Genomic DNA, 16708 nt, shown 5'->3' on the forward strand with positions numbered 1-16708 from the left:
CAGACTTTGAAAAGGAAATGATTACATCCTACCATGATAAACACTATGATATCCACAGTTTACTTTGTTGCAGGTATATTCGTGTAGTAATTACTATAGGGGGTGGGGACCAACTGGATTTTTTTCTACATGGGTAGAAGACATAAATAACATGCCGCACGCAATGTTCCCTTTAATTTTTAATGGCCTTTGTATGCAAAAATTTCATGGGGAAATTTTTGTTCCCCAGTGACAAAAATGTGTGCGCACTTAATTGAGTGTATGTAAAATTGTAAACCTGAAATTTTTTGGTAATATAGTCATTCTCATAGAAGCATAGAGATCCAAAAGACCGGGACAGCGATTCAATGAGCCCAGTCATAGAGACTGAGTGTCGAGCGAGCATCAGCAGTGAGGTATGAGACTACGAGAGCATAGATATCAATGATCGAGGCGCAATAATAATGCACACAGCCAAGTTGGGCTTCTCACAGCCAGTCTCATGGTCAATTTAGCATTTTTCAATTGAGGACCGTGTTTGTTTTATCCTTCTCAAAATGTTTTGGAATTTCCTATGTGCGCTGATTTCCTAACTTGTCTGCGTGCGCACATGCACACAGCTTAGAGGGAACATTGGCTCCGTGTCACAGATCAAGCTCCTATAGTACTTGGTCATTTTAGCATAACTGATGCTGAGACTCTAGAGAGGCTTGAACAGCTAATACACAAGTAAATAAGATATGTTGTTCATAGATCCTATAAAGAATACTTCAGCTCTCACTTGGAAAAGGAGCACTAGCCACAGATATATAAATCGAGGAGTGGTTAGCGAACAGGAAACCTTTGCCTTTTGTGGATTGCAGTACTTATCTTAAGTTGTCCTCTTAGTGACCACAGGAATTGGTGTGCCACAGGGATCCATACTAGGCGCCTAGCTCTTCCTGATCTATACTGGATCAACAATCTAGAAGAGCTTATAACCTAGTCAAATTTGCTGATGACACTCAAATAGGGGGATTAGCAAACACATCGATATCAGCAAGGGTGTTATTAGAAGACTTTGAGATAATATCAAGATACTTGGCAAATAACATTCAACACTGTTAAGTGCAAAGTGGTCCATACTGGCAGCAGGAACATTCACATGGATTCTTCTGAGCTGAGGGGGATGTTTCACATGAAAGGGATCTGAATGTTTATGTAGATTCCTCTATGTTCTCATCAACACAATGTGGTGCAACAATAAAAAAAGCAAATAGAAAGCTTGAATATACAGGAGAGCAAAAAGCACAGAATTGAAATCCAGGGAAGCTCTGCTTAAGCTGTACAGCTGTAGCAAGGCCTTATCTAGAATATAGTGAAAAGAAATAAGGAAAGAAACACCTGGAAGAAATCTGACCAAATCAACAAAATGGGTTGAATGGCCCAGTTTCTTATGTTCTCACCTTCTAACATTTAATACCACATTACTCTACAAACTATGCAGGCTGTTTGAAGTTAAGAATGTTTGAGAACATCTAAAATTACAGAGTAATTAAGGGGTTCCTGAAAGGCAAAACAAGGTCCCAGCCACTTAGGTGAGACATTTATTCAGCAAAAAGGTATCACTTAGTTCTCTTGAGAGGACAACACAGGAAGTCCTTTTCCGCTGTCCGTTTGTAACAAAACCAACTCCACTACAGTCCTCCTGTCTGCCAATCTTTAAACAACTTCAGATCGGTGAGAAAGATAAATTCAGGGTCTGGCTGTAGGGAAAGTTGATTCTGCTTTTAATGTGATAACCAGTTAAAATCCAGTACCCATCTCACCGGAAACCCATTAGTTGTACAGATGCGACTTTAGTGCTAATCTATTCCTTCCCAGACTGGCTGTTTTAAAGGACGCAGTTTCTGGTAGTGCACAGGTAAGACCCGCATCTTGAAGAGAGACGGCTGTGCTGCCGCAAGTCTGCAGTTTTCAGGCTGCTGACAGTTTCAGGAGATATTTTTAAAGCCTTCCATGTTTTTTATGCCCCTAACTTTTTACTTTTTTTTTCCTGCCAAGATACAATACAGGCGTCTCGGGGGCGTATTTGTTTAAAACCTTAACCTCGAATTTCCTGTCTCACACAATCCCCACCAAAAAATACGGGAACAGACTTTAAGTTGCCTGTAAACGACATTGGCGCCTAACCGATTTAAGTGTCGGTAATGGTTGCTTGCCTTCAACGCAGCAAACTGAGACAACAAATCGTAAGCATGCAGAGATCCATCCCCCCTCCATGAGCAGGCACTTTAAACCATTGAAAAGACACAAGACAGTTAGACGCCGCGCATCGCAGCCACAGCGAGGGGTTGTGTGTGTAGCAGCGATGAATGACTGGAGCTGAGCTCAGATTTTCTCGCAGGATATGCGTTTGACAAGTGACTGCACAATTGTAGTTCTCTCTTTTTTCTAAAAAAAAAAGTTTGTTTGGCCAATTTCCTTTGTTTTCAACGGCGGGGACCTGCTGGAGTATTGAGAAAATGAATACAAATGATGCCAAAGATTATCTTTCAAAACGAGAGATCCCGCAGCTTTTCGAGGTAAGACTTAAAAACCTGGCTTTCATATGGTACTGTACTTGTTACACACATCGATAGCTTTTCAGTAACAGTCTTTACGATTAAGAAACGACGGCGTAAAAATAATTAGTGTTGCAGTACAGAGAAAAAAAGTTATTAATACAATGTCATCTAGTATATTGTACTGTATATACAGTACATTTAAGGTATTCATTTGGCTCTCGGTGTTATTATTTATGATAATAATCGTTACAGGGACGCATTAAGTATTAACACCTGACGTAACCCTGCAACATTTTCTTGAAAGACAAGGAGTTAAATAATAAGCAAATAATGCTTATTGTGAAATGAATGAAATTCAAAACATTTTTTTTTCATTGAGATTTCCCAACTTCTCATCATCTTGATCACCAGCGTGTAGCAAAAATGCTGCAGGAAATAAGAAATATTGCACCCAGTACCGTGGGTCTTGGTTTGAATTCTGGACCAGGCCTTCTCTGTGGAGTTTGCAGGTTCGACCTGTGTTGGTAGGAGTCTTCACAGGGTGCTCTATTTCCCTTCTGCCTCCCAAAGACGTGCTGCCTTGGATTATTGGTGAAATTGTTGCTTTAGTTTTAGTTTTAGTGCTAACTTACTTCACTTAAGTACAACAAAAACACTGCTCAGGAGCAAAGTTACATTGAAAGGTAACAATATGAATTTGTAGTATGTGTTAGCATTTACAAATTTGAAGATGTCTTCGTCTCTAGAGTAATAAAAAAAACTGTACTGCTTATTGCTGGAGGGGTGCTGGTCAGGACTGGGTCTTGGGGAGCTTAATGACATCTTCTCAACCCTAGTCATTCTATATGACATAACATAAACATTGCCAATAACTTAGGTGGGAGACATTTAGGCTGTCTTCCTCTTTTAGTTGCTTCATAATATTGATCTTGAGTCTAAGCATCTTGTTCCCTTGTTTCTTGAAGGAAATGTGCTTTCATAAAATGGCTGGGCAGTTTGTTCCAGACTCTCATAACCATATATGTACAGTATGCATATGCCTCCTTTTTCAGTCCTGAAACTGACTTAGTTTGCTCTTGCGTCCTCTATTTCGTTATTGGTCCTGATGCATCTTAGTTTGTTACTACCCTTGGAGCTAACATTACAGATAAAAATGAAAAAATATAGAAAACCCATCTTATGTATTCATGTAATAAGTGAGGTGAAGTAACCATTCAAAAGAGAAACCAGCTCTTGGAGCTTCTAGAGATTTAGATATATTAAATTGTTTACCACAGCACAGTTGTACATAGAAAGCTGTTCTACTTCTGTTCATGAACAACATGTCTAGTCTAATTAAAGATCTAAAACAGATGAGACTTAAAAACTACATATTTTAGGAATCACACGATGAGGTTGCCTATCATTTTCTGTTATTAGGTATTCATGTATCGTATTTTTTCTTGAATCGTTAAACTCCTGAATTGCCTTTTGTTGATTGCAGTACTTTTCAGCTTCTTACACGTTCGTGGTTGTTTTTATGCCTGTTTTTTTTTTTTAGATGTAAAACTAATACCTTGTTTGGAATAAAGGCTTCAACCAAGCTTTCAGTGATAATTCTATTTTAAAAGGGGTGTTGTGCAGTGGGTAGTATTTTTGCCTTGCAGCTCTGGGGCCCTGTGTTTAATGCATGATGTGCTATCTTCATGGAATTTTATTCTCTCCCCATGTTCGGAAAGTTTAAAGACGTATTTGTAGGTTAACTGGTTTCTGGGAATACTGGCCCTAGTGTGAGTGTGGGCGTGTTTGTGTCTGTATACGCCATGAAATGTATCCAGTCCAGGGTGTGTCCTAACTTGCACCTGTTGCTTGCCAGGATAGGCTCTGGCTCCCCTGCAACCCTGTACTGGATAAAGTGGTTGGAAAATGGATGGATGGATATTTAAAACTGAAATACTTTTTGCTTCATAGGGTTTTTCTTATTTCTGTTGTTGAGTATTCATGTTATTGCATTTTTAACAATCATTTTGAAATACATACTGATGAAATAACATTGATTTGTTCAAAAATAAATAGACATTAGGCTGAGTATAGTACTACTACCCAATAAGTAAAAACAATATTTGGTAACCTTCATGCCATTTGAAATACCCAGTAAACAGACAATTTGTATAAGATATGTAGTGTTATTTTCCTTGTCCAAAATATCCAGGACCAATTTGTAGATAAGGGCTCAAACAAGCTTAACAAGTCACAATTTCTAAATGGAAAAGTACAGTATAGATAATGTGGACAATAGAAAACTGTCTCATAACAGATAAATCCAAGCAGGGCAACATTACGGTCACAGTCATAGTACAGTATCTGTCTTTTTTCCCCCAGATAACCCTGGGTTTAGGGTTAAGCATGTACAGTACTAAGCATGTCCTATTTGTTTTTTTGTTGAGTGCTTAAAACATAACAGACTGCATCACAAGAACTGGTGCGTATTTTTGTAACACAGAGGGATGCTGTGACTGATATAAAGATCAGTGATCTGTCATTGTTGGCTTGTAGAACCCCTCTGGGCTCCAAATTTGTGCCTTTTATGCCCTTTCAGAGAAGCCTGCATAGTCCCAAAAACCTGTGCTTCAAAGAGGTATTGGTTCCCAAAAACATCTTCAGCTCCTCTTCACACATGGAGGAGCTCTTCAGTCCTCTATTCCACCGAGAGAGCTGGAGCAGACCCATTCCTGATTCTCTCCAACATTCTCTCTTCCTTCCAAAATATAAACTCATTACTCATTCCCTAGAACCCCAGCATAATCCATTGGGCTCACCCTTCCAAGACCTACTGAAATACCTTACCCTCTGGTCCCCAGTTTTCAACTATAAAGACTATTAATTTACAACACTATAAAGATTACAGTAAATTCAAACTAACCCAGAATACAGTACACACAAGAAAGACTAATTCTCCCTATCTTTACTAAATCCCATGCCTAACAAATTCATTGTCTCAAACATAAACTGGACAAAGGACTGCTGGCTAGCTAGCAGTCATTATCGTCACAGGAGTGTTTAACTCCTGTGCTATCTAAACTCGCTGCAGAAATCCTCTAACACACTTTCCCTCCCTGAACACAGCCCTTCCCTCTGCACCTAACTGCTGTTATGATGACTGCTGCTACTCCTGAGGAGTGTCCAGTTCAGCACAGGGCATATCAGTTGATCCCTATTCTGCCTGTGGAAATAAATTCCGAGAGAGTCCAATCAGTCAGACAAGGCAGGTGTGTCCAGTTTACTTCAGTGAAGGAAGAGGCTTTAACTAAGCCCCAGCTTGCTCCATTAGAATCCTAGATCATGTATATTTTTTAAATGGCTGAAGAATCTGGTTCTGTGTAGTGGCTACTTGGCTAGACCATACTACTATTCCTTTATTAATATACTCCTTTATGCCCACTGGGTTAATTTTTTTGATGCCTTTGGAGAGTTTGAATATTTATATAAGATTGCCGCCTCCATTTAACAATAAAAATATTTCGTTCTTTTAGCCTCTCAGTCCTTTGAGCCCAGGACTATATCTTGTTGCTCTTCTCTGAACTGATTTCAGGTCTGTCTTATTGTTTAATGCGGTTTGCGAGTGTCTTTTCACCAAGCAAATGTTGTTAGCTACAGTAGGAAAGCAGTTGTCAATAGATATGGATGTCCGCATCCACTACTTTGTGAGCTTTGATATAAAAAAAAATCAAAAACAATTTTAAAATGGTAAAAATAAATGTGTAAAATGATCACATTTAAAGCATTATAAACTGAGCCCTTGCTTCTCTACAAAGTTTACTCTAAGTTCTCTTTATAAACGTCTGAAATAGATTTGCATAGGTAGATGCTCTATGTCTGCAAAGTATCAAGTTCTTGCAAATACCCTGACGCATTTTAAAAGGATGCAATTTTTTAAAAAATAAGCTAAATTGTTAGCTATGTCTCCTTTGAAGATTCCATTTAGAGCTTGTAAGTAAAATGTAGAATATCAAGAATATCTGAGCCTGAAGACTGAATATTGGGTGTGAATGTTACATAAAATACTCAGCCTTTATTGTCCAAACCAATGTATTAGATGTACTGTAAGTGAGAGGGTGAAGTGTGCAGACTCTTCTCAGATGTTAAGGCAGGTCTTGACATGAGATTCTTTTTTTTATCCTAAACACCAAACTGAAAGACACAGAACCCTAGCTGGGCTGCCAAGTTCATACAGGAAAACCATTAATAACCTGCTAGAATGCAGTGGAACAACTTTTAGCACACCCTTTATTTCCTGTAAATAGTTGGAAATTCCTGCTTGTAAAATACCTACCCAAGCTCTGTACTCTTTATAGTTTCTAATTTTATTTAATGCACAATAGGCTCATATACACCAAGTTTGCATGGAATATATTCATTATTAATTTATGGAAAGTGTTATAGTTTGAGGGAGTTGCATAGAGACATTTTAAAGCGTTATAAAATTGTACAATCTTTGTTGAAGGAGCCAAGCTATGCGAGTCCACCTATGCAGGTTAATGGGAGCTATTTAAGAAAACAATAGCAGTTATTATGTCAGTAAATCCTGCCGAGATGCACTAAAAGGCAGCAAGAATGTCTTATCACGGTGCCTAAGCCTGTTTTAATTGAATCGAATCGGGTTGAGTGACCTACATTAGCGTTTATTTGCTGTGAAGTTGAACTTCACTCCATACAGCAATAAGGTAACTTTCATTCTCAGATAGTTACAGAAAACGATTATTGTTCATTGAGAGATTATTGCTCATTGTTAGAAAATATGTAATCATCTTCCTGTGATTCTTTTTGATTTGCAGTTGCAGGGCTGTTAATACAATATTTCTGCTGTTTTTGTGTAGTCATTTTTGGGAGGGGAAAAGAACAGGAAAGGATGGGAAATAGTAACACAGCATAGAAAATGTCATTTTTCTGAATATCACCTCTTTCTAATCAATCTATTCTGCCCACATGGCATATTCCTGGAGTCTCAAAGTGTGCTGGAGTTGACTAGGTTTACCAATATTAATCACAAACAGGGAGCTCGTAATTCTCTCCCACACTTGTGTAAGAACATTTGTCCCACATTTGTGAAGCGTTCCATATTTTGGGTCAGCGGTGCGGTGGCTCTGTGGCTAAGGATCTGTGTCTGTGGCTGGAAGGTTGCTGGTTCAAATCCCGTGGCCGGCAGAGGAACTCTATGCCGTTGGACTCCTGAGCAAGGCCCTTAACCCCAGCTGCTCCAGGGGCGCTGTACAATGGCTGACCCTGTGCTCTGACCCCAAGCTTCTCTCCCTGTCTGTGTGTCTCATGGAGAGTAAGCTGGGGTACACAAAAAGACAAATTCCTCATGAAAGAAATTGTATATGGCTGATAAAATGATCTGATCTTAATCTTATCAGTATTACCAATCCTCAGTGCCAGCAGGAGGAGATCAGTTTATGATGAAGTGGAAGTACTGTAAATCATTTGAGCACCAGCCATGTCACTTGCAACAGTTGTTGTTATTAGTATTGCTACATTCGGATAGAAATCAATTGAATCTCATTACTAATGTTTATTTTGCAAAATGGACGCTGGTGCTGACCCCTTGTCAGTGGTTTACTGGTTTCAGAACATAAAGCAGCATACAGTAGCAGTTCAGGTGGGTAGCTGCGTCAGCATGCGTAGGCTGCAAAGGAACAAGTAATAGGTTTATTCCATGCTGAAAAAAAGAAGAAAGAGAACACAACGTTTCGGCCGAGGAGCCTTCTTCAGGTGTCGACAGTAGCAGTTGTAGAATAAGATGATTTTGTAGCTACTGTAAGTACTCCAAGGAACTCATCTTTCAGTCTTTTAAAAGAAGCCACTATACATGTATTAGCCTCAATAATATGGCTGGACAGCTTGTTCCAGGCTCCTAAAACCTTATGTGTAAAATAGAGTGCCTTCTGTTTTCAGCATTAAATGTACTGTACATGCCTGCAGTTTCCACTTACTGTATATCATTTGTCCAGTCTTCAATACTGGCTCTGGAAAAAGTCCATGGGCTTGACTTAAAATATTTTCAATCAGATCCTCTCTAGTGGACTAAAAAGGTTGAGTTCTTTACCCTGTAAGTGTAGGCTAATATATCTGTTTGCTCTCCTCTGGACTGATTCCAGAGCAGCGATATCTTTTTTTAGATCTTGGTGACCAAAATTGTACACAGAATTCGAAATGAAATTTTCTGAACTAAATGCATTCTTACTAGTGTATTTTACTATCTTATCGGAAATTTGAATTCTTGAGTCTTTGACAATTGCTCCCTTAATTGAACAATGTTTGTGTTATTCATTAATAATTAATAAGTGTTCCAGATCATTAGAAATAGGTGCATTAGGGCTGTTCCTAATACAATTCCCAACTGTTCCTGTGGGACCTCTATGTCTGCTGATTTTTGTTCTAACTTAGCTCGGGCTTACCAGTGCTTATGGAGAACTTTATCTGCTAACTTCATTTAGGCTTTTTGCTTACTTATTGCTGTAATCAGTCCTGAGTTTAAAAAAAAACAGTCCCACAGTCTCAGCATATAGAACTTTAAGCAGCCTCTCCTCAACTTGCTTATATTTATTTGTGTCTAAACAGCTCTTCACAGATGATCAGTTCCTGATGAACAGGCAGGCAGAAATGACACTGTACCAGACATTCATAAATGAGCATTTTTCTTTCTCCCGATGTCCAGTTGCTTATGTCCAATTGGTTACCTTTCAGCTAACATACAGTACCTGAATAAGATCAGTTCTGAAACTTCTGAAATCCTGTTCAACCTTTAAAAAGCTGAAATCAAAATTAAACAGAAGACTGAAATCAATAAGCCTGTGATTACCTTCCGATTAACCCGTCTGGAGTAGACACAAGAAGACACAGGTGTCTCGCATGAACAGGACTGGGAACTGCTGATTTAGGGTGACCGATTTAGGCTTGTTGGATTTGGGCTATCTGTGACTGGGGTTGGATTATTGTGGTCCAAGCAGAGGGAAACTTAGAGATTTAATGTAACACAAACTGTATGACACAATAGGCAAAAAGTGAGAGAAAATATTCAACAAGTGAATATGATACAAATTACTCCTTCTAGTTGTGTTTTCTCTGTTGTAGCCATTCCCAGGCAGATTCATCTGTGCTCCCCTTTTCTTACTGGACCAGCATGCATTTCTTGGACAATGGGCAATGCGTAATCATACTATATAAATCATACAAATCATCCGCTTTGTTATTTTGCTTAATTATGTGCTGGGGTTATCTCATTGATCTCAAGCTGCTCCTTCAACGTGGAGATAATTGCGTTTATTCATCACACAAAAAGCTGTTCGGTTTCCTGGTGGGAAGAGATACTGTGGAGCTTACCACTGTTTTGAGAGAGCCCGAGTTAAATCACGGCCACGTGTTACATCCTGACTGGAACCATGGCAACCGGACACTTATTTACAGGCAGGATCCATTCCATGGCTTCCGAGCACAGAAAAGCACCGGAAATCTTGAGCGTTCTCGACAGAAAGAAGGAGAGAAAAGGAGTGAAGAAATAGAGGAATTAATTATTCTGTAATTAACATGCCAGCCTGAAAAAGAAGCTTTTACAGCGATGTGCTACTTTAATTGTTTCCTTCACAGAAAAACGGTCATGCTTTTGATAAGGAATCAATCGCAATTAATCTTACCTTTCTTTGCTATGAAGGCCTTGGTCCCAGTTCAGCGTTATAAGTATTTGTCAAGAAGAATCCAAACCTAAATCTGAGGTACTGTACTTCAGAAAGCTGTGGGTATTTCAAAGAAACTACTTTACCAGGTCGAAAATGTAGGCTGATTGAGATTCTACAAAAAGCATCTTGATAATCTCCTGCAATCAATAAGATAAACGTATCCAAATGAGTAATAGGCAGGATGTTTTGAAGGTGCTTGTGCTTTCAGTTCTTAATGCATTTCTGATGCATTGTTTTTCTTGGAACGCAGGGATCTTCAGACTTGTTGTGGTTTTTAATATTCCCTCAGGCAGATTTTGAAAAGAATACTTCAAGACTTGAGTGAAGGATTCAAAACTCCTTCCACACCCTATTCAAGAGTAAAGTTAGTCTATTTAAACAGTCTGCACATGATTCCTTTGAAATAAGTATTCTCGTCACTCTTACTCTTGTCAAAAATCTTTGTAAGTTGGCAAAATTATTTTTGCAACATAATCAAAATGGAGTGCAGCAGTCTAAAATTATGTCTTCCTAATGCATGCTTATTTTAACAATTAATTCTTTCATTTTAAATTATTTGCCTTTCACTATATAGTCAGCCATTCTGTTGACTGTTATACCTTGTTTTTCCTTTTTTCATTATTCTCTTGGCTACATGGACTGAGGATTATATAGATTATAATAATATCATAAGTCACAGTTACAGGACAGGCATTAGTGAAATCACAATATATTGTGTATTCTGAAAGTATAAATGTGTACTCTTTATGCTCACACATTGTTTTGAGAGTTTTTATTTTTCTGAACCTTCTGTATAGGGCATGTGATTGAATCTTGAAGTTATTTATTTTCTAAGGTCATTTAGTTAAATTCAGGAGGGCTGCTGTTGACGCAGGCTGACTTGTAGCTCTACAGAAAATTACCCACAGTACAGTACTTGTTTGCAGGGCCCAGTGGAATGGCAGTCAGTGCTGATGTCTCAACACTTTATGGTTCTGGTTGGACTCCAGCCTTGGACACCTGCTTCTGTAGTGTTTGCATGTTTTTTCCATGTTCATGTCTAAATGCTACATTTCTCTGTGCCTCTGCAAAAGAGAGCTGTCCAATCTAGGGATAGACCAGTCATGTGGTCTCAGTTATACTTTGCTCCCTTGTGACTGGGTCAAGCTACTCTTACAGTGATTCTTATCAGATGGATGAATAGAGAATTTATATTCTGTATCATGATGACTGTGTCACATTATCAATGTGAAAATCTGGTTTGGAGCTGGAAATAAAATTAAAATTGTCTGCTCCCATTCACTGGTAAAATAACATTGCAGAGCTTTGCCTGAGAAGATGAATCATTAGCCCATCAGCACAAAACTGATCAGTGAGTCAGACTATGCCTTTAGTACAAGCAGCACACTGTTTCACTGTCATCCATTCTTATTTTGCTTTAAGCAAGAAACCAAATGTGGCTATCTGACACCAATAACCATCAATGTTGGGTCAGTACTGTAACTCACTATATGAAGACATGTTTTCATGTACAATAGAAATATTTTTAACTAATTTCAACAATGATAATTGCTTACAAAATGTGTGCATTTAACTTTACTCACAAAGCTGAAATAACTAAGCCATGTGGTATACACTGTTTAGTGACAATGTTTCTTTGAATAGTCTCCATTTTCACCCAAGAAAACCAAAATGGAGACCTTTCTGTAGACACTCTGCTGTCTTGCAAACAGAGTGAAATGGCACATGAGACTGCTTATGTAAGACTGGGGGCTGGGACTTCAGACACCATGGCAACAGCTATGTTTCTGAAGTTCAGAGTGCGGAAACTGAAGTTATCTGGCTGTCTTTCTAAACACCCTTCTGTCTGTTTTCTGTAGCAGCTTATCTTACTGACCTGTTGCAACAATCACATCTCCACAACGTCTCCCAGCACTGCTTCCTGTTTTCATGGCATCCCTGATCTCCTACAATAGGTCTACAATTGGCCAAAGTAAGCAGGACATAGTGAAGATACCGAGGTGAAGGGCAGGAGAGAGCTCATGTCAAACTCTGCACACTTTATAGTTTCTCGCTTCTTTTTTAAATATGAATTTGATGGTATCATTTGGTTTCAACACAGTCTGCAAGAAGCCTATGAGACAGGAAAAAAGCAAGAAATAAGATGAAGGATATTTAACTCATTTTAAAGCCTCATCAAACCATTGCCTGGATCATTTGAGAAATAAGCATTACAAATGTTATTTGGAACACAAGAAGGCTTGCAAATAAGACAAAGTCATTCAGTCACTTGGCATTTTGTTCTACGTAAATACTGTTTCATGTAAAAAATAAATGCTGTCTCACTGCTACAGCACATCAATTTCTGTTTTTGTCTTGTAGTTCGGGTTTGTCATTTGAGCTGACTTTTACTAATCTTTTCCATTTCTTAGACTCTTCCTCCCACACCTCCAAAAGTCTTCTCAGTTTCTAACCTGTGTAGACTTGACTTTTCCTTCATTCCTGAAATAATTCCTTTACAATCTTGTTGCAAGCATGCCATTTTTCATCGGGTTCATTGGCTGTGTCAGTGCTCAGGTTAGGAATTCTTTCTTTTCAGCCATTTTCGATTTACTTCATTCCATAGCGGCTGCTTGGTATTCCCTTGAGCTTTGCATCTAACAAATGTGTAGTCTTTTATAAAGATAAGAAGCAACAGCAATTCTTACACTTACCCCTGAGGCACATCTTTATGCATTTCTCACATCTTAATTGAATTAAGGTGTTATGCAGAGAAATGTAGTTCAGCCTGATTGTTAAAGCTTGAATTTATCCAGGATACTGGAATTTATGGTTCTACTCTTAAGAAGAATGTCAAGGGATCTTTAATGACAATGTTGTCAAGATCTTATTTTTAATATTTCATGTGAAGAATGGTATCAGCAACCAATTCAGTGTCCCTGGTCACTCTATTGAGGCATTCGTTTGGAAATTCTAACACTAACACCACCAACAATATTCATAGCCCACTACAGTATCATAGTGGTAGTATATGTGTGGTCTTTAAGCACAAACAATTATAAAGGTGAAAAAAAAGAATCACAATAGGCTTTCACACACTGCCTAAGAGCCTAAACATCTACATTAGTTACCTCTGCTTCTTGGAAGCGTACAAATTTAGCTAGGTACTGCACAATGATTGCTGCATCCTTTAATTCAAGGACATTTTTTCCTAAGTACCTACCAATAGGAATTGTTCTTCTAGACCTATTTTTTGTTTCTGCCCAAACACAATGATTTTGAGATTAACAACACACCAGGCGTTTGTTGCTACTGCACCCCATTGCAGAATTAGTTTGGTCTTCATATGTGTGTAAGTGGTTTGCTTTGTACCTGAGTGTCGCTGGCCAAGCGCCCAGGTTTGGCTCTAAAGAAAAGAAACTCCCAAACAGCAGTCTTCAAATGCCAGTAAAACTGGGTTTATTGCCATCAAAATAGGGATAACAAAAAAACCACCCCTCACAGGAGTACTCTCTGCACACCTCAACCCAAGGCACCCTCTCTTGAGGGAGCTCTCCCAGTCCATTTTATAGCCCCTCCTCTCCAAGGACCATCCTTTCTTAAAGGGATTCCCTCACATTTTTTCCACAGACCTTTAACAGAGATGGGCACTTTGATAAAAATAAAGTATTTAACCATCCATACAAACTTTTACATTTTAACAGAGTCATGCAACAGTTATATATTCACTTAAACAAAACAAATAATCTTGCATCTGTTATTTATGGATGGCTCACCAGTAACCTTTCCCTTTAAGATAATTTGTAGGAGCATTGTGGGATACTACAATGGTGGTGGCCATCTTGACTAACACAATACAATACTCCACTGGGGAAACAAAAAAAGGTACAGGTGAGTATCATTCATACTTCATTCATATCACATACACACTCACAGACATACCAGGAGGGTAATAGGGGGTTGGAAAATATTGGAGTATTTCATATTCATCAAAGGAAAAAAGAAAACAGGTGCTCTGTCACAGTGAGCAAATGTTTCAAGACTGCTGTTTAATTCTTGCCCTACCTTCTCTCTTCAATTCACTTGAAATAATGGATTACTGAAAAGCTAGACTCAGTGCAATGCATATAACTTTAATCAATTTGGTTCTTTAAGTGCTTGAATGCTTTAGCTTCTAACTACAGTGATTAACTTTTTTTACTCCCTCCACACATACTGTAGATGCTGTTTGTGCTCTTCTGAACACTGGGAGACTTGGGGAGACTGATCTTTCTGTTTTATTGCTCTAATACTAAGCCTCCCATTCTACAGGGGCTAGGGTGACACTAACATTACATAAATCACCAGGTGCTGATGGTATTTTCTCACTCATAATTTGTGTTACACCAATCTGAACTGAATAGGGAAAGTATAGACCAATTAGTCTTTCTTCTGTTACAGCTAAAGTTTGATAGAGCTAATGATAGGAATAGTAAATCACACTAAGGGATATGACATGATGTGTTTAGCCGTCCATATATTTTAGATAAGATCCCTCTTAAGCTATATGAATCTAAGGCAAACTGTGTACAATTTTACATGTTATTTAATAAGTGCTAAGTGATCCTCACTGGTAGTGATAGTATATAGATATACTATACACGACTTAAATGTATCACCTGGGAGTTCCAGGAAGCTATTCATGAAAGTAAGTAGATTTATTCTTCTATATCCTTCTCAAGACAATGTCAGGAACCAATAAAAAAACAAATGGAATGCTTTGCTTATAGCAAGAATTGTTGGATTTCAATACAAGGAAGTTATACTTGAATTTAACAATGTGGTATCAAGACCCTGTTTAGAAAATTGTATTCAGTTGTGGTCACCATCTCACAAAAAAATGATATTATGACCTTAGGAAGAGTTCAGGGAAGAGCAGTAAGAGTGAGTCTTGATCTCATGAGATGTATACAAACAGGTTAAAGGGAGTTAAAGCGCTTCAGTCTAGAGCAGTGGTTTCCTTTTTTTTTTGAGTGTGCAAACTCTTCAAATTTCCAAACATTTTAAATCCCACCCCATGCTGTTAGTTGTTTTTTTTACAGTCATCAGACTACATTTTTATATATTGAAATCTAATGTAATAAGTTATTAATCTGCACTCAGTAATCATCTGTAACAGCACACCTTAAGTTATGTGAAATTGTTATTCATTACATCAACAAATATATTCGCAAAGCATAGCTATACAGTAGATGGGAACAAGTAATAGGTTTATTCCATGCTCAAAAGAGAAGAGAGAAAACACAACATTTTGGCTGTGAAGCTCCACAGCCAAAACGTTGTGTTTCCTTTCTTTTTTTTTCAGCATGGAATAAACACGTTACCTGTTCCCTTGTAATGATTGCATCTTCCACACCAATATTGGGCTGGTAGGCGAACTGCAGGGTGTCCAATGATGAACTAACCAGGTCTCAGGTGGGCCAAGACCAGCCTCTCCAGTGTCTTCATGATGTGAGAAGTCAGACCTGTAGTCATATAGTCATTGAGAACGGTGGGGCGCCCTTTCTTTGGTACCAGGACCAGGCATGATGTTTTCCAGAGCACATGGACTCTCTCCAGGCACAGACTCAGGTTGAACAGGAGCTGGAGCACTCCACTCAGCTGATCAGCACAAGCCCTCAAAACTCTGGGACAGACGTCATCTGTTCCTGTAGCCTTACCCTGGTGAAGCCTCTTCAACTCCCTCTCCACCTGATCGGCCGTGATGGTCAGCCTGGCCTGATGGATGAAATACTGTACTGATGGATGATGCTCATAGTGCTGTGAGTGATGCAGATGTTAATGGGGGAGGTTTTGGAGAGTGGCAGCGATGGGGGATGAGGGAGTGAGTAGCTGTTGGGGGTTGTAGCTGTAAGTGGCCGTGATTGTGGGGGGATGTAGGAGGTGTAGGGCAGTCGCAGCTATGAGGGCTTAGGGAGTGAGTCGCCGTGGAGGGGATGGGTGGTTAATCACAGAGGGCCCCGAATCAAGCCTGCTAAAGAACTGGTTCAGCTTGTTTGCCATCTCCAGGTTCCCCTCAGTTACACCTCCAATCTGTTTGATACGAGTGATCCCTCTCATATTGCTCCATGCGTCCCTCACCATGTTCCTTTGTAGCTTGTCCTCTACCTTCAACCTATATGAGTCCTTGCTCACCCTTAACTTCTGCTTTAGTTCCCTTTGTACACGCTTAACGTCCTCCCTGTCCCCCCTCCTAAAGGCTTTCTTCTTGTCATTCAGAAGCAACCTTGAGGTTGCTGGTGATCCAGGGTTTGTTATTGGGAAAGCAGTGTACTTCTGTGGTGGGAATGGTGTTATCCACACAGAAGTTGATGTGATCGGTAACACAGTCCACCATGCTGTCAATGTCGTCCCCATGCGCCTCACATAGCACATCCCAGTCGGTAGCTTCCAGAGATATGATGTATAGATATATATTGTATAAGAAGTTTGTCTTTTCGGGTACCCCAA

The 16708-nt window shown here is 39.1% G+C and overlaps 1 protein-coding gene across 3 annotated transcripts in view; it reads left to right on the forward strand.

Annotated features, from left to right (window-relative positions):
- Positions 1 to 2301: 2301 nt before the first annotated feature.
- Positions 2302 to 16708, forward strand: part of LOC102694050 (adenylate kinase isoenzyme 5) — a 53886-nt gene continuing 39479 nt past the window's right edge. For 2 of the 3 annotated variants that reach the window (XM_015366948.2, XM_015366949.2), the window contains exon 1: positions 2302 to 2543. In XM_015366948.2, coding sequence (XP_015222434.1) covers positions 2484 to 2543 — 60 coding nt within the window. In that variant the 5' untranslated portion in view covers positions 2302 to 2483. Of the gene's footprint in view, positions 2544 to 15984; positions 16021 to 16708 lie in introns of those variants that run through there. The other variant, XM_015366950.2, reaches the window with a different exon arrangement.

Source organism: Lepisosteus oculatus, chromosome 24 (assembly GCF_040954835.1).
Source record: "Lepisosteus oculatus isolate fLepOcu1 chromosome 24, fLepOcu1.hap2, whole genome shotgun sequence".
Classification (NCBI taxonomy): domain Eukaryota; kingdom Metazoa; phylum Chordata; class Actinopteri; order Semionotiformes; family Lepisosteidae; genus Lepisosteus; species Lepisosteus oculatus.